At 35.1% G+C, this 19,072-nt stretch overlaps 1 protein-coding gene across 1 annotated transcript; it reads right to left on the reverse strand.

Annotated features, from left to right (window-relative positions):
* Positions 1-1,762: 1,762 nt before the first annotated feature.
* Positions 1,763-13,840, reverse strand: LOC108565143 (dynein heavy chain 12, axonemal-like). Its single transcript, XM_017924432.1, has 6 exons — positions 11,674-13,840; positions 9,320-11,619; positions 9,001-9,267; positions 8,695-8,940; positions 8,305-8,635; positions 1,763-8,235 (listed from the first exon to the last, which is right to left on the reverse strand). Exons 1-6 carry the CDS (start codon positions 13,838-13,840, stop codon positions 1,763-1,765), a joined length of 11,784 nt encoding a protein of 3,927 aa, XP_017779921.1.
* Between the last annotated feature and the right edge of the window lie 5,232 nt (positions 13,841-19,072).

The raw sequence follows: 19,072 nt of genomic DNA on the forward strand, positions 1-19,072 counted from the left end.
TTTAAGATTATTAAATTCGCTGAATATTTTATATATATTAACACAATTAATAAAATGTTCAAAATATGATCAAACAACACGAAAATTTGTAAATTTGTTGAATCTAATATTGGAATCTAATTTTCATACTAATTATATTATATTAATTTCCTTTCATTATTTTATTAAATCAAGAAATATCATAATGTGATATTATTACATAAATGATATTAATAGATTATGAATCCTATGAATAAACTCATATGCAAGTATCTTGTAAATGATTAAATGTAAACTCATTCAGTTTCAATATGATATTCATAGATAAAAACCTATTAATAAATATAAATAAAATAAAGCGTTTTAAATTGCATTCTATTAATAATTACAAGTAAACATTTAAATAAATCTTGTATGAAACATACATTTATCAGTAATTATTCATTACTCAAAAAGAATTCAATATAAATATAGTCAATTATCAATATTCTAAAAATTATTTTGCTAATCAACTAAGAATGTAGATATAATTTACAAACTATTCATGTTGTAGGTGCATATTTATGCAAGTAATAACAATTAATAAATAAAATAAAGTTTTGTTTTTTTCCACAACAACATGAAAAAAAAAACTATTCTTCAATTATGTTAATTCTCATATTTTGCTGTGACTTTGAAGCATTTTTATTTTATTATTTTTCCAAGGATTTTGCTTCATTTACAATGCAGTAGGTTTAAAAATGATTGCGATTTAGGTATTTTCCGATTACAAGTAATATATTTAGATTATTTTTGATGCTAGGGGAAATATGATTATGGCTAGAATGTCAGAATTAAGAAACTTTGAAATTATGATAGTTAACGTAAATTGGCTTTTGTTTTTATGGGTAATTAGTATATATATAAAACAAAATACAAAACGTTAAATTCTCATTATTTTTAAATTAAAAGTTTAAACTGGCTATTGTTTTAAACAAAATATTTAGGATATTGCAATATTTTAGTAAAAAAATAAATAAATTTAAATTACTTTTTATGTATAAGTTTGACTTGAGCGAAAAAGTGTTGTTGAATTACAAAATTCCAATAAATCATAATGGTAATTTTGAATGAAATTATCATTGTTAGAGTAACTTGGATTTTACTTTCATGAGTAATGGGAACCTAATAATGCAGTTTTTAAGGTAAAAATGAACAAACGTTAACATTTATTATAAGTAATGATTTTAATTGATATAGTACTTATTGTTCGATTATATTTATTAATAATACGGAAGTGTATGTTATTTATTTGTTTTGAGTGTAAATGTGGTTAAATATGTTTTTTATCGTTCATTGATGTTTGTTGAAGTAATTTGTTTTAATTAATAATCGTGAGCATTATATAATCATAATTTAGTTACAATACTTACTGCGATAATGATCAGATGGATAAACAAATGCAACGACATGAAGCGCACATCAACAATTCATTCATTTGTTCCGTTCATCGACATTCACGTGGACGCGCCGTCGACGTCGTTGCCATGGCAGCACGCGCCAAAACATGCGGGTCTTGCGGCAGCGTCGCGACGCCGACTGCCCGCTTCTCGGTCGTCGAGCGCGTAACGAGAAATTAACGCCGACTATCGATCGTTCTTAGTCAATTCAATTATTCGAAAAGAAGAGAAAAAAAGGAAGAAGACAAAGAACAACAATGGTTGATGGAAAAACGATGGGTTAAAGAGAAATAATGTATTCGCCTGATCGGTAGAACCGTGTAAATCTTTATTGGTAAAAAACTTTAATCAAGTTGGCACAGAAGTGCCACACTCCTTTTGGTCCAATGCGAAGGTTTCTTATCCGTCCCAAGTAAAAATGGAAGAACGTAGTTGGTGGAATGACCAGTCGTGGAAAGGACGCCTCGTCTCTCCGAAGTCTTGTATAACGGACATTTATACCTTCCCTCCTCAGTATAATCTTCAACTAAAATAGGCTTCAACCACATTAATGGCATGTAATCATTGCGGATCTTTGGATAAAGTTCCCGCAACACGCCTTTTTGAATATCCCATCTTGCACCATCAGTGAAGACACCGTAAACGTAAATTCCGTCAGCCGGTGCGTAATCCAAACTCATCACTTTCAGCACCTCAAAATCGAACGTCAACTGATCGATTGGTATTGTAAATTTCCTGGCATAATTTTGCTTGGCTCCCGTTAAAAATGCTTGAGTAAAGAAGAATCCTGACAACCAGAAATTCTGCGGTTTTCCTTCCATATACCATTTGTTCAAGAAATCCAACCTATCAACGAAATCCGCTATATAATTTGGTAACGACTTCAAACTGGGATAGGATACTTTGGCCCAAGCTGCCGGAATCCTACCCAAAAGTAAAGAGTTGGAAACTAACTCCAACGCAGGAGACATGATCACCAAACCTTGCACCGCTTTCTGTATATTCACCAAAGAAAACTTTATCTCCTTTAAAAGCCTATTGAACCTTTCCATTTCCTGAACCAGCACCGTATTCATAGACTCATTATACTGCACAGGGAATTTAATTTTTGCAGCTTCCAAATCAAAATGTTTAGGGATTTTCGATAATACATCTGCGCTAATCATAACCAACAATTGATCTGTTTCGCTATCTCCAGCACCCACGCCTTGACTCTGTACATGAATCATGCAATCCAACAAATTGTAACTGGTTTGAAGATCTCTGGTAATTCCAGCGTTCATGTGCAAACCAAATACTTCGGGTCTGTGGATGTGCGGAAGATTCTCGATATGCTCGATGTAATCTTCGTAAGAGTCTTTTCTGGGAAGACCATAATCGCCGATTTCGACAAACATGTAATCCATGTTTTCGACAACATCTTTATTAACGAAATCAGCTAAGATCGTGACGATTAATCGTCTATCCCAATCATCTGTGACTCTCCCACCGTAATTGCATTCACCAGTTAAGTACGTTACGGCCTCATAAGGATTATCAGATTCGTTAATAAACATCTGTAGCTGCTGTATGGAAATATCCAAATCGGACTCATTAAAACCATAAGGTATATTCCAACCCATTGGTCCAAATGTCCTTCGCTCCTGAATAACAGCGTGAAAGAATGTAGTTGCGTACAGCAATCTTGAAAAGGTTGATTCCTTTCCAACGCATCCCGAATAAAAATCAGGTTCTTTGATTGGTTCACTTTGATATGATCTTAGCAGATTCTGGTGAAGTCCTGTTGGTGGTTCGTTGGTCATTTTAACTCCGTACTGCAAAATCGATATAGGAAATTTATCGGACGGATAACTGGTCAACCAAAGACGAAACGTCTGATGCGTATTTCCAAAATCCATGGTTTCCCATAATTTCTCCAACATCGGCATCCACGAAACAGCTAAATGGCAATTCTGCAAACAAACCCAACTACCATCTTCTTGGCCACGTTCGATCAAATTTTGTGCTATCGGTCCTTGTCCTTGCCCAAGTGAAATCGAATTGAAAGTGTCTTGAATCCCTCTTGTTTCCGCGAACTTCACCAGAGACGCCATTGGATCATTTCCAGGCGATAAAATGAATATTAAAGGGCAAATGCAACTCGATTCTTCGTAAGATTTACTAATATCAAAAGGCGGAGGCTGTATAAACTTACTACCCAATTCGTGACTTACAAATTTACTAATGCTCACAAAAATTTTATCGGGTCTCAGGACACGTATAATGATCAACTTTTGAAAATGATTAAGTTTATTCTCCCATGGCGCAGGTAATTCCAAATTTTGCGGATTATCATCATCGTAGATACTTTGCCAATGATTCAAATTAGCAGTTACATGTTTCACAAGCCCAACGAACGCTGGCATATCTTCGGCTCGACAAATTTCATCCCAAGATTTGTCGCTTAACCACTCTGCTGGACTTTTCAAAGGATTATCGACTGTAATTCCTCCAGTCAACAAGAACTTAAGTTCCTTATCATTCAGTTTCTTCTGTGCCGTCATGATCATCGTGCAAAGAACAAAACTGAACATCAGCTTATCCTTTTCGAACAACGATCTGCAAACGTTTGAATATAAATTATACGTGAAGGTGTCTTTCAGGAATTTTAATCGCTTATCCAAATCCCTCGATTTATTCGCAGAATCTATTGAGCTAATATACAAATTTATGAACCATTCTAACGAGAATTGGTACATTGGGTCGACGTTGGGTAAATCCGAAACACTGTAGTACAAAACTGCAGAATGCTCAGCGATGGGTTTGTAATCCAACCGAAAACCTTCGATTTTTTTTTCAGTTTCCACTGAAGACTTCTGCTTAGCTATTATATCATTGGACAAGATCTTAGAGAAATCTAACACTTCTATAGCACTCTCGTCTTCAAGAATATCACCTTGAGATTCAGACAAAGTTTTCAAAATGTTCTCTTCAACACGCGCCAGCGCAGCTTTATTTTCCGCACTTTGTACAATCAGATCTTCCCTTTGCCTTTGCAAATCAGGTCTTTCCTTAGCAACAACAATACCCAATAATTGATCTTCCAATCCTTGAACCGTCAGAGCAAAGTTTATAATCGTGACCTTGTTGAAAACTTCCGGCAGATAATGTGGATTTCGTAACTTGGATGTTAAATATAACTTAAAGTTTTTGTTGTATGGAATAACGTTATCGCCTAAGCTTATCACTTCTATTCCGGCTTGATTAAATACAGCTTTAAAGAGCAATGGATCCAATGGAGCCTCTAAATCTTCTCCGACGTTTTCCAAAAGCGCCGGTTTTCCAAACTGTACGCACTTCTCCAAGATTTTCATGTAATTTGCATCGGAAAATTTGGTCACTTCAAGTTCGTTCTTCTTTTCCATGTGTTTTATCCAAATGTTGGCCTGACTTTGCGGATCGATCATTAAAGAATATCTTCTAGAACTATCTTGAATTATACCATTCTCTGTAGAAAATGCGTCCCTTGGTAAAGCATTAATGTACCAGTTCTGAATCTTTATATCAGATCCAAGAATATCAGTAAAATCGAATTTTTCACTGCAAGGTATTCTTAAATCTCTTACGTGTTTGTGCCAATCGTTCACAGTAGTTTGCCTATAATCCATTGTGAACGGAGATAGATATGCGATAAGTCCGCAAGATATTAATATATCTCCAGCTAATGAATCGTAGAGCAGTTGTAAATTTTCGGCGGCTTGGAACCAACGTGTTCTTTCACCACCTAAACCACCAATCAATTTCACAGCTCTGCGTAGTTTGTTCTTGCACAAATCAACATTCTCCTGAAGTTCGTTTTGTTTCTTAATAGCATCGTCTAGTAACTCGTTCAAATTAGCTAAACGTTCTTCAAGTTTAGCCAAAGCCTCTTTTTTCTCTATCAATATAGCGATTGTGTCCGCATATTCACGTTCAGCTTTCTCCAAGCGTTCCTTCTTTGGAGCAACCTCTCTGGCAACATTATCGTAAAGGTCCATAGCAATCACCCACTTGCAAAGTCCTTCAGCAGCACTGCTAGCTTTAGCTACAATTTGAGGTTTGAATAATTTGTTCGGTAAAAACTCTTTCCTAATTTTCGCCATAATTTCCGGTTTTATGTGGTCCTTATCAAAATCCTTCAATACTTGCAAGAAGTACATGTCTCCTAGCAACCGTTTGCTTGGACCCCAATAATCCAAAATCTTGCCACCAGTAGCTGCATCGTTGATTCGATCTGGTTTAACATCTCGCATAACGCAAACACTTGCCATGACAATTTTAACAGCTTCCGGTGGATTCTTCATCGATTTTACCAAAGTTATATCATTTGGTTTCAAAGTATTTAAAGCGGCGATCGCATCTTCCAAAATTGGAATAGCTTCAGCCAAATCGGCTTCGCATTCTCTCTTCAACGCTTGAGCCGAAGCAGCTTGAACATTAGCAACTTTCTCATCTTGTCTCACCTGAGTTGAAGCTTTTTCAACTTGTATAGTCTCAGTCGCTATTTGTTTAGTCACTTCAATGGCCTTTCTATTCATCTCTTCTAACAATGGTTTATACTCTTCCAAATTCTTTTGCATTTCAGCTACTTGCGAAGCAGCGCTCTGCAGTTTATCTAAACCCACAAGGTATCGATTTTTGTTCCTCATTATTTCTTTCTGCTTAGAATTAACAAATGTAGTGAAAGATTTGATCAATTCGAGATATGAGGCTGAAGTCACGTAACTTTTTCTTCCGGTTGCATTATAGAACTCTGCACTGACATTCCTCGCAACCACATGAAAGTATTGACAAGCAGTGACTGCGCAATATTTTGTACCATCTGGCAAATTTATATCTGTTAACCAACTATGTGCTACCATTTGGAGAGCATCTTCGGGCCAATCCTCGAACCAATCGATAGTACAGCAATTTACCAATGAGGGATATAATCGAAGCCGAGACCTAAAAGTGGTACCAATGGGACTGAAGCACAGCATCATATGTAACTTTTCTTTACACCTCTTGGTGAAAAATGAAAACACCACCAAGGCACTAATATCCAAATTTCGGTTTCCACCTTGCGCTGCAAGCCGAACCATTTCTAAGATCTCCTGCTTCTCATCAATGGGGAAAATGTTTGGAACTTCTCCTGAATTTAATAGACAATCGATATCTTGTAAGAAACCTTCTTCCTTTATTTGGCCTTCGGAGAAAAGAAAGGTCATGGACTTTCCTCGACCTCCTGATTCTTTTAGAACCTTCTTCAAGTCTTCCCTCCATTCATTCATTCCATAATTTTTACTGATCTCCGGTTGGAAAAAACTGTACTGCGATATTTGTGTTGCCAATTTCGTTAGTGATTGTCGTCCTGATCCACTCACACCAACTAATAAAGCGCTTCCAGATGGAATCGATAATATTCTGCATATTTTGGATAAATGCTCCAAAGCGTATCGGAACAAAACAATATCCATTTTAGTTTTGTGCGTCGAATTGTAATCGTCCAAACAATTCATCGCAATTTGCCTAAAGTGTTCGATATCTACGACTTCATCGTATCGAATGTCTTCTTCAGAAGCATCCATATCCATATACGTTCCAAACATCAAGTCCTTCAGACTATCTTCGCTGACTTTTCCTTCTGAATCTTGTAAGTTTTCGAAAACGTTATCGAAGAAATCTTTAAAGTGTTCTCTCACAAATATTCTTAATTTCTCATAAAGCCACTCTTTGTCCTTTTTATCTATCAGCCGGTCGTAGAAGACACGCAATATTTCATGGACCCAAAGTTTGGCAAACACTTTTCTATCCTCGGCCGATTCCTTTCGAAGCATCCCACAACCTTGTATCACTCTTGAAAAGTCACGAAGATTAAATATATAATGACTCTTGGCCGGAGTCGGTCGAAGTTTCTCCATAGCCGCTAAATATACGCTCATTGTCGCCGATACAATGGAATTTACCATAATAATAATATCACTCGGAAATCCATTCTTTTTCAAACCCAACAATAATATATTTGAATATATTTTTGTCAGAGTTTCCTCGTTGTATTCGTTTATTGAGAAAATTGTGAAGTGCCTTAAAAACCGAGCATAAATTTCCTGTCTGCTTCCACCCACTAATCCCATTGCAGCAATAAAGAGCACATTTTCTAAGAACAATTTTGTTGTATCTTTAAGATCATACCAGTTTTTGTGATCAAAGTACTGTCTTAACAGTTCAATCGGAGGTTGAGCACCGTAAACTTCCTTCACAGGCATATTCAAATCATCAACAAAAATAACAGTCATTTTCCCCTTCGGAGATCCATACCGGCCTCTTCTGATCTTATTTAACTTCGAAATCACCAAATCCTGCGTTTGATTAGCACTTATCTTCACAGTAAAAGTAATGAAAGCTGGAACGAACTTTTCCTGATCCAATTTATTCATCAGCAAATCTTGTAGATAGTAACTTTTTCCTGTTCCCGTTGGACCAACCATCAATAAAGGCATGTTGTATTTAATTAGCATCTCAACCATGCTCATATATTTCAGCGAATCCACTGTTGGAATTAAAACTTGCTGTACATTATGCGCTTCCTCAATTCTCATTGATCGTACAATTTCAGGCCAATATTTCCAAGTCCCCTTCAGTCTGTAGATGTAGCTGTAATCCATTAGAATACCTTCGAAAGGCATCAACACCTCCAGTTTCTCTCCAATAAACTCTGGATATGGATAAGCCTCATTCTCGTTTTTCCACATTCCTCTGTAAAACTCGTCGTATGCATCTCTGGAATCTGTGTCCAATATTCCACCCAATCCCCAAACACCTATTCACAACAATTATATGATTTAAAATAATAAAAATATTTAATTAAAATAAACACGTAAAGAAATACCTGCTATCATAAATGTGACTTGAATCCATCCTATCATATATTTGAAATCATCTTCCTTCCTTTGACTCTCAGAGCAAGCATCATCCAAAAGCATTTGTACAATTTGCATCATGCTCTTCACCAAATTCATTTCGCCAGGCACGCAAATTTGTTTACATTTCTTTCTTATAAAATATAAACTCGGATTCACTAACCAATCAAACAATCCGATAATCATTGATTTATATTCTGATCCACACCATTCGGGGTTCTGCTTGACCACCCACGATTCCATCAAAGGCCTCCAACCTAAAGTTTCTGGTTGCATGTAAATCATTCCGCAACGAGAAACCTGCAACAATATTTAAATATAATCCACCTCTGATTTTGTTTTAAAAATGTATAATTTACTGTTGCAGGCGAAGCTTGTGTCAAATCCATAACTTCGAAGATCATAGACATTGAATTGGTCATGGCCATAACTTCCCCAGACATCAAACAAAGCTTCTTGTTATCATCCAAAACTGTATTCATATTTTCAATCCAAACAGCATCTACAGGACCATCGAAAATGACCCATTTCCTATCCGGTGCAGGATCAATCACAAAATTCCTGAAGCATGTGGCAATAACACCATCGAACCATTCATAAGAAACCTAAAAATCAAATATATTACTTTAAATATGTAGTGTATACATACGATTATATTAATTTACCGGATCGAATTGTCCATATAATTGTCCCATGGTTATACTCTTAGGATTTATTATTTGATATTGCACCTTCAATTGAGGATGTCCTCTTTCACAAAGCAAAGTCAATGTATCTGCAAGGACTTTTAAGGTAACAGTTTTACCAGCAAATGGCTCTCCCACCAACATGAATCCATGACGAACTATCATCATCTCAAAAGTTTGAATCACTTTGATAATAAACGATTCCCTCGCTTGCAAGTTTCTCCTTTTGCAAGAATCTTTCATTGCCTATATAATTAATAAAGAAATAATCATTCAATTAGTATGATTGATATAATACCTTAATGAAGATAACGTAGTCAGGCTGTGGAAGTTTAATTCCAGGAAATAGATCACTGATGATTCCTTCAAATAATGGTACGTCGTGATTTAAGAATTTGGGTAAATTAACATCGGTTATTGATCTTAATAGAATAATGTCTTCGTCCTCGTTCGGAAAACTTCTTTTGTTATTACCAGCTGCAGATAAAACACTCTTCACAGCTCTCATTCCATAATCATAGTGATTTTGAGAAGACAATTGTTCCGAACACAATCGATAAGTAGTCGAAATTTTTACGCTTAAAATTCGTGCGTTTTGGAATCCGTACGAATACAATGATATTTCACCGATCATCGCGTAATCTGGTACCATCATAGCTACAGTACGGAATAACACTTTCAAGTTATCAGGCAACTCCGTTCTTCCCGCATATCCGGGATTCATTGTAATGCACACATAACAAGATGGGTTCAAGTTCAATTCGGTTCCTTCGAATAAAAATGACTTTACGTGTCCTCTGACCGCTTGGACTATGCACATAATTTGCTGTGCCACCACAGAAAGCACCTCTATTTCGATCCTATTGAACTCGTCGAAGCAGGCCCAGGCGCCAGAAGAGGCTAATCCTTTGAAGAACTTCCCCATCGCCTTGTAATCTAATCCATCAGAGCAATTGAAAACCACGCACTGCACGGCCAAGGCCTTGGCCAAATCCTTCGTCGTTTCCGTTTTTCCGGTTCCTGCCGGTCCTTCCGGAGCTCCATTCAAATGCAAATGGTACGCACCAATCAATGTGCGATAGCATCGATCCGTTAACGGAGTTATCACTAACCTATCGCTATTTCCTAAATATTCACAGGCGTATTTTACAGTGGCGTTGATGATTCGCACCTGGCACACTTCATCTTCCCAATAGTATCGTAGCTGTGCCAACCATTTAAACTCGTTCTCGTGTAGAACATTCTGCTGGTACATTTCGTAAACAACGTCTTTTGCATGTACGTCGATAACAATAAGCGCTTTGATCGTAATTCGCTGCAAATTAGTGAGATTCGGGTCTCTGATCAACTCGACAGTGTCCTGCAATTCGCTCTTCAAAATATCGCTGAGTTCCTGCAGAGTCGATGTGCTCTCCGGACCTAATATAGTCTGACAGTTAGCAGTCCAGTAGATCTGTGAAACGCACAGAACAATTTGTCCGGGCCAATCCTGCATCCATTGTGTTCTTGGCTTATTGCAGTAATCGGTCCAACTTTCGAATATCTGATTACGCATGGAAGAAAGCATCTGCTCCTCTACTTGGATCAACCACTTCTCAACGCTTCCTCCGGCCTCCTCCGTTTTGATTATCCTCATAAAATCTATCTTCTCGTTCTCTTGACTCATCATTGCATGAATCTGAAGACGTCCATCGAACTCCAACTTGTTGATTGCTTCGAAACATTTTCGGAGATGAGGTTGCACTCTGAGAGGATCTTTAGTTTCCGACAAAATCTCCAACATTTCATCGTTGGAGAGGAAAAAGAATCGAGGAAAGAACAGTCTCTTCTTTTCCAAGTACGAGGTCACGCCATCATTAATTTTCTCAAGATTTTGAGTACACATTTGCATCGCTTCTAAAAGTCCGACAGCTCCTGCACTCTCAATAACACGAGGATCTTTAGCTACGACCTGCATATATCTTTTGTAAGTAGAATCCACCTCTCTAAACAATATTCCTTCTGCTGGCATCTGCATTACGATATCTTTAGATGAGAAAATTGGAAGAAGATACAGCCACTGCGACTGAACTTTTCCCCATTCATCGATGGTTGCATTCATCCTAGTAATCTTCTCGTACCAGGCTTTCACTTGGGCTTCGTACGGTTTCACGAAAATAGAACCTCGCATAGTCAGCGTCTTCATAATATGGTCATCTAGTATAACTTGCACATCATCTAATGCTGTTAAAATCATAGCTCCAGAATCTTTGTAAGCGCTAGTTTTAAATTTAACATCATCCCATTCGGCTATCATCTTCCTAAGCGCTGTAATTAACTGCAATTCTTTGACAGCACCAGTACTTATAATCTCATAAGGCTCATAGCTAGGACCCAAGTCAATCTCTGTGAGTTTTCTTAGAGTGGTCCCAGCATCCGGAGTAATATCGAATCCGGCTATCTCAGACATATCATCCCAATGACGTTGAAGAAGCGCCGAATTACACATAATTCCCATTAGCTGAAGAGCAGGTCTGAAATCTTTAAGCTGCTGCATCACCTTTCTAGTCAATTGAATAGGAGCAGGTTGATTCAAAGGATCAGGATCTTCCACGGATCCTAAAATGTATAAAAAAAAATAATCAATTACTATTACAAAAATATAACAATTACCTTGAAATGTTTTTGCATTATTCTCAGTTGCCATTTGTCTTAGTTTATTCCTGTAGTACTTCTGTATCTTCAGCAATTCCTTAAAGAATTCCTCCAACTGTTCTTCGGCCAGAACTGCATCTAAAAATTCAAAAGGACCGTCCATCCAGGCAAAGAAACTACGGTTCCAATTCATACACAACTTAACAAGATGATAGAATTGATAGATCCACGTCTTCAAATCTTCCAATTCAAGAAATGAAGATATAGGATATTTGAACGTTGCCTCTTCCTTGTTGATCAAAATTTTCTGTTGCTCGCAGCTTCTAATTTTAACCAATATTCCAGCCAACTGATGCACGTATTCTCGTGCATTGTCAGAATTGTCCATAGAATCTAACATAGTTAAAAACGGTATAATATCTTGGATATCTGCATTTATTTTGACAACGGCGTTTGCCAAAGCTTCCTCAAAATCGTATTTGTATGCTTCGTACATTGAGGAATTCTTTTCCAAGATTGGTTTAATATTCCAGATCCAATGGACGGTTCTGCAATTCAGCTGCATATGATCATAGGTTATAGTGGTGATATCGGTCAGTCTGCAAATCACCACCAACATATTTTGAATTCTCTCAGTTAATTGTGGCACTAAAACAGTTTTAGCCCAAGTCATGTAAACCCCCTGATCCATTAGCTCTTGAGAATTTTTGGGTATTTCTAAAGCACGTTCAGTTAGCTTCTGGAAAACTTCACAAATATCTTCGTTTTCCCATTCGTGCTGTAAAACAAGTTTTGCAGCTATATCTTCTATTAAATTGTAAATGGACATTTTCAAATTAGCTCTACAGTCTTCCTGCTCTACAGCGCCAATTGCATAATACTCGTTGGTAACGATTTCTTCGATCTCGTCCATTAAATTCATGTAAAAATCGATCTGTTTGCAGCCATCCTCAAAACTAATTTCTAAGTCTTGCTCGCTGTCCTTCTGATCTTCACTCTCCGGATACAAAGAAGCAAAGCTGCTTTCCAACTTAGTCACGTATTCGTATACCGGAATATAAAATTCCTGTATATTAGATCTGATACGTTCGATACACTCTTCGAGAAACTGTTCTTGTATGTATATTGGTATGTAATATTCGTCTGAACCTTCGTACATTATACTTTCCAAAGCCAGAAGCTCATTTGCTGAATTCGATATGGTTCTGAGTAATTTCGCGTACATTTGCGTGGTTTCTTCTGCCGTTGGGCTCAAAATCAAGCCGTGATCGTAACCCAAATTCAGTTTAAGAAAAGGTATTCTATTTCCATCTCCTGTGATGTTGATGATTTGAAGAATGGTGTTACGTAAGAGACGATCAATACATGAAGCTAGAATTCCGGTTCCCGTCCTTAAATATTGAGCTTTTGCCCTTGGGGTTTGTGGTACTTCGTTTTTAAAAGTTCTGGCCACTTTACTCACAGCAAAATGAAATTTCTTAATGAGTTTCGCGCCTTCGGCAACTTCTTCTTCGAAGACAGCCATTATGGTTGGGATTTCATTCTCGGCCTCGCGAAATTTGCTGATGTCGATTAAAATTGGTGGTAAAATCGTCGAGCATTTCAAAATCTTCTGCATTAGAGGATATTGTATGAACAAGTATTTCTTGATTCTTTCACGATTGGCCAGATAAATATCATAATGCTCAGTTTTACCAAAATACTGGTACGGTTTCAAAGTGAAATGTGTTTCCGACCCATCCAAAGGCCTCACCCTACTGTTAACTCCAGTTGCATGGGTCACCTCAAGATATAAGTTTCTAAACTCGAGCGTCACACTGGCCGCAGTATCCGAGTAAACTTCCAGCTGCTTCTTCATACCCGTCCTATAGATTATATCTTTTTGCACGTACTTATCTATTTCTGTTGTGGGAAGAGCATCGGCAAAGGTGAGCATATCTCCGTGGCTCGTATCCTTCCTCGCTATCTTCGGATACTCAGGATCAATGACATTCTTAAACTCCTTATTCTTCAGATCGATGATTTTCTTCTGCAAGAATCCCACCAACTGCTTCCGCTTTTTCTCGGGCACGTTAAACTCATCCGCCACGTGAACACTTGCAACCTCAAAATCCAAATTGCTTAACTGACCGCATCTCTTCGCTCTGGCCAAAGCCTTATTCAGATTAACCTTTCTTTGGGACATCTTTCAGTCCCAAACGACACAATAAAAATGAAAGCCGTCAAATTTTTGTCGGGGAGATGCCAAGCGACAACGATTTGTTTACACCTGTTGATATTTATCATCGGCCCTTTAATAAATCGATATATACAAACTTCATATGTACACGCCATTACGCATTACGTTTACCAACAATTGTTTTAAAAGTTATTTGTCGGTATATTAATATCTCGAACATAAATCAAATATACTTTGATAGCAAAATTGAACAATTAAAATGTTTACTATTGTTATTAGGCAGATAACAGAGAATAAATTACAGTTTAAATTAGTTATTTTAATGAGCAAAAAGAAAAATGACTATGCTATAATTAACAATTTTTTTTACCATTCAGATATTAGCAAACTAGGTTGTTATAATTGTTTTAATAGTACTGCATTATTTTACAAAATAGTATTTGAATTATTGCAACAGGGAAATATTATTAAAATTGGGAATAAGGGCAATTGAGGATATCAATATAATAATATACTATTTTAATGCTAAGATATCTGTACGAAGGCGTACAGATCCAAGAGTCGATTTGCGTGTTAGGTCAAAGAGATGAGAGATTTTATCGACAAAAAAATACCAAAATTATCTGCAACAGCTATTTATAAAAATTAATTTAATATTCCATGTAGTTTGTTAATAAATTTTAAGTCTACATTAATATATAAACAAATTGTGGACACGAAAATATTTAGAAAATTAAAACTTGCAACTTCATATATATAAAAATGATCACTAAGACTTAATATTTAAATAAGAACTCCAAATTCATTGTAATAAATTAACAAATAAACTCAAAATTATAATTACAATCGGTAAATATTTACTTCACATAAAAAATTTCATTTTGACCAATTTTATTATTCTTATCAAAAAATATGAATATATATCGAAGGAACCTAGATTTTTATTTTATTCACATGCAGATACGTAATGTAGATGAATAATTAATGGATATATAAGTAGAAATTATTTCCAACGAAAATTATAATATTTTGATTCGTCAACGAATTAAAGACAATTACTAAAATGTTCAAAATCATTATTTTATCATTTTTTTTAATCTATGTTGCTGAAGTTTATCGTAAGTATTTATTTCTGTATGATTATCAATTAAAATATTGTTTTATATATCTAATATTCATTTATTTACATTTTTATAATTGTACTTTACATTATATTTAAATTTAAGTTTTTTTTTTTATTTCAGCTGCAAATGTTGCTAGAGTGGCAAGAGCCATAGTCCCGGAATTTATCCATTGCTCACTGTTAAATAGATTTTGCGGCTTGCCGACATTCATTAACTTACATCTCTGTTTTCCACTCTGCGAATGCGTGAACAACAATGATTTGTGGTTCAACTGCAACGGTACTTGCACCATAAATTGCTTATAAGTTTTCATTTAATGAAAACATTTAATACTAACATTATGTAGTTTCTCGTAATTGTCTTTCTTATTGTTAAATTTCTTAAAAATGGCAAAATGACTTTATAATAATTAAATTATTTTAATTTTATTTCCTTCAATTTGTTTTGTAATTATTTGTGTAATATTATAGTTATAAAATAAATATATTTCTTTGGTGCTTACTTAGTATTAAAAATAACTATATTTATTTTCGTTAATGCTCAAAGAGATTCCCACATTTACACTACAGAGTATGAAAATGTTTTTCAACTAATTCGTTTACATGAGTCACCACATTAAATATAAGAATATACTTATTTACTGATGCGTGAAAACTGGAAATTTGACATCTACTTAAACAATAATTGGCTATGAATGTTACATTATTAACAACAGAATAAACGAATTACATGTAAACGGAAAAAGTACAGGATACTAGCAAAACATTAGATGAAATAATATTCTCGAGAATACCCAAATAATTTAGTTAAGAACTTTTGATCCAAGCCCATCAATCCATACAGAAGACACAGTCTCCAATCACTAAGAGTTCTATTATCATATTGTACTGCTCTTGTTTCCCCCACATATACTCTGTCAGGGGATTCCGAGATAATCAAATAGTATAGTGTGGACATAGAAAGTGATGTGTTGCATATTTGTATTGTTTTTTGACATATTTTTATAGTTTGTTCCAAGAACTATCGATGTTTGAACCTCTGGAATTTATGGTATATCTAATTATACCAAGAATAACTATTTTTTACAGGTAAACTTTTGTAACAAAAGATATAGTGCAATAGAAATGGGATTTATTGCACCTAATAAAATTAGGAAAATAATACCTGTAAAATATAGAATATAAAAGGTGAACAACGTACTGCAATCACCAGTTACTTGAATACAGTAATAGAAGAAGCATCACGTTTGCAATTTATAACAATGAGTTCAAAAAATAATAGTGAAGAAGTTAACGCCAACGAGATGAATGCAGATGACGAAATTGTATTCGAGGTAGATGAAATCTCTCAAGAGGACGATGTTGAGTTCGTAAAGGAATACAAATTGGACGAGGTTTGTTACTATCCACACGAATCTGATGAGGGCATGGATGAAGACCACCACGAAGATGAAAAAACTATCAATGTAAATGGAATTCCTGAGAGGCATGAGATATGCTATTATCCTGACGAATTCGATAGGATGATTGCAGAGATATTACAAAAAGAGGAAAAAGTCTCTCAACACCCTGATGATAATAATTACGACGAGGAGACGATGCACCGAAGCGATATAACACAGACTCATGAAGTCTGCTACAGCCCACCACCTGACGATATTGAAATTGAAATATTTATGAAAAAGCGTCGTTTATACAAATAAAAATTAATAATTTTGAAAATTTATATTTTATTTTTAATCATTCTTCAATTTATATTGTTTATTGGTTTTTTGATACATTTGCTATTATTTTTAATATATATTTATAAAAAATATTACTTATTTTCAATATATTATTTACCTGAATATTACCCAAGAGCAACAAAACTAGATATTGATTATGCCATTTTTTCATAGATTATTCTTGGAATTGTCAACAAATACTTGTAAAAAAAACAGATGTAAGAAAGGTTAATTTCGTTGTCTGCAATTTATGACATATCTAATGATTCCAAGCATAACTATTTTGTATAGTTAAACATTTATCTAAAGGAGAGGGGATCTAAAGGTGAACAACGTACTGCTATCACCAGTTACTTGAATACAGTACTAGAAGAAGCATCAAGTTTGCAATTTATAACAATGAGTTCAAGAAATAATAGTGGAGAAGTTAAGGCCAACAAGATGAATGCAGATGACGAAGTTGTATTCGTAAAAGAATACAAGTTGCACGAGGTATGCTATTATCCGAACGAAGTTGATATGGAGGTAGATGAAATCAGTCAAGACGACGATGTTGAGTTCGTAAAGGAATACAAATTGGACGAGGTTTGTTACTATCCACACGAATCTGATGAGGGCATGGATGAAGACGACTACGAAGATGAAAAAACTATCAATGTAAATAAAATTCCTGAGAGGCATGAGATATGCTATTATCCTGACGAATTCGATAGGATGATTGCCGAGATATTACAAAAAGAGGAAAAAGTATCTCAACACCCTGATGATAAGAATTACGATGAGGAGACGATGCACCGAAGCAATATAACAGAGGCTCATGAAGTCTGCTATAGCCCACCACCTGACGATATTGAAATTGAAATATTTATGAAAAAGCGTCGTTTATACAAATAAAAATTAATAATTTTGAAAATTTATATTTTATTTTTAATCATTCTTCAATTTATATTGTTTATTGGTTATTTGATGCATTTGCTATTATTTTTAATATATATTTATGACAAATATTACTTATTTTCAATATATTATTTACCCTAATTTTACCCAAGGGCGACAAAACTAGATATTAATTATGCCCTTCTTTCATAGATTATTCTTAGAATTGTCAAAAATACTTGCAAAAAAAAACAGATGTAATAAAGGTTAATTTCGATGCCTGCAATTTATGATATATCTAATGATTCCAAGAATAACTATTTTGTGCAGGTAAACATTTATCTAAAGGAGAGGGGATCTAAAGGTGAACAACGTACTGCTATCACCAGTTACTTGAATACAGTATTAGAAGAAGCATCAAGTTTCCATTTTATATCAATGAGTTTAAGAAATAACAGTGGAGAAGTTAACGCCAACGAGATGAATGCAGATGACGAAGTTGTATTCATAAATGAATACAAGTTGCACGAGGTATGCTATTATCCGAACGAAGTTGATATGGAGGTAGATGAAATCAGTCAAGACGACGATGTTGAGTTCGTAAAGGAATACAAATTGGACGAGGTTTGCTACTATCCACACGAATCTGATGAGAGCATGAATGAAGACAACCACGAAGATGAAGAAACTATCAATGCAAATGGAATTCCTCAGAGGCATGAGATATGCTATTATCCTGACGAATTCGATAGGATGATTGCCGAGATATTACAAAAAGAGGAAAAAGTATCTCAACACCCTGATGATAAGAATTACGATGAGGAGACGATGCACCGAAGCGATATAACAGAGGCTCATGAAGTCTGCTATAGCCCACCACCTGACGATATTGAAATATTTATGAAAAAGCGTCGTTTATACAAATAAAAATTAATAATTTTGAAAATTTATATTTTATTTTTAATCATAATTTGTATTCTTTATTGGTTTTTTGATGTATTTGCTATTATTTTTAATATATATTTATAACAAATATTACTTATTTTCAATATATTATTTACCCTAATTTTACCTAAAGGCAACAAAACTAGATATTAATTATGCCCTTCTTTCATAGATTATTCTTGGAATTGTCAACAAATACTTTCAAGAAAAACAGATATAATGAAGGTTAATTTCGATGTCTGCAAAGGAAAGGGGATTTATTGCACCTAATAAAATTAGGAAAATAATACCTGTAAAATATATAATATAAAATACTAGAAGAAGCATCAAGTTTGCAATTTATAACAATGAGTTTAAGAAATAATAGTGGAGAAGTTAAAGCCAACGAGATGAATGGAGATTACGAAGTTGTATTCGTAAATGAATACAAGTTGCACGAGTTATGCTATTATCCGAACGAAGTTGATATGAAGGTATATGAAATCTTTCAAGACGACGATGTTGTATACGTAAATGAATACAAGTTGGACGAGGTTTGCTACTATCTGCATGAATCTGATGAGGACATGG

Source organism: Nicrophorus vespilloides, unplaced genomic scaffold (assembly GCF_001412225.1).
Source record: "Nicrophorus vespilloides isolate i.1.1-1 unplaced genomic scaffold, Nicve_v1.0, whole genome shotgun sequence".
Classification (NCBI taxonomy): domain Eukaryota; kingdom Metazoa; phylum Arthropoda; class Insecta; order Coleoptera; family Silphidae; genus Nicrophorus; species Nicrophorus vespilloides.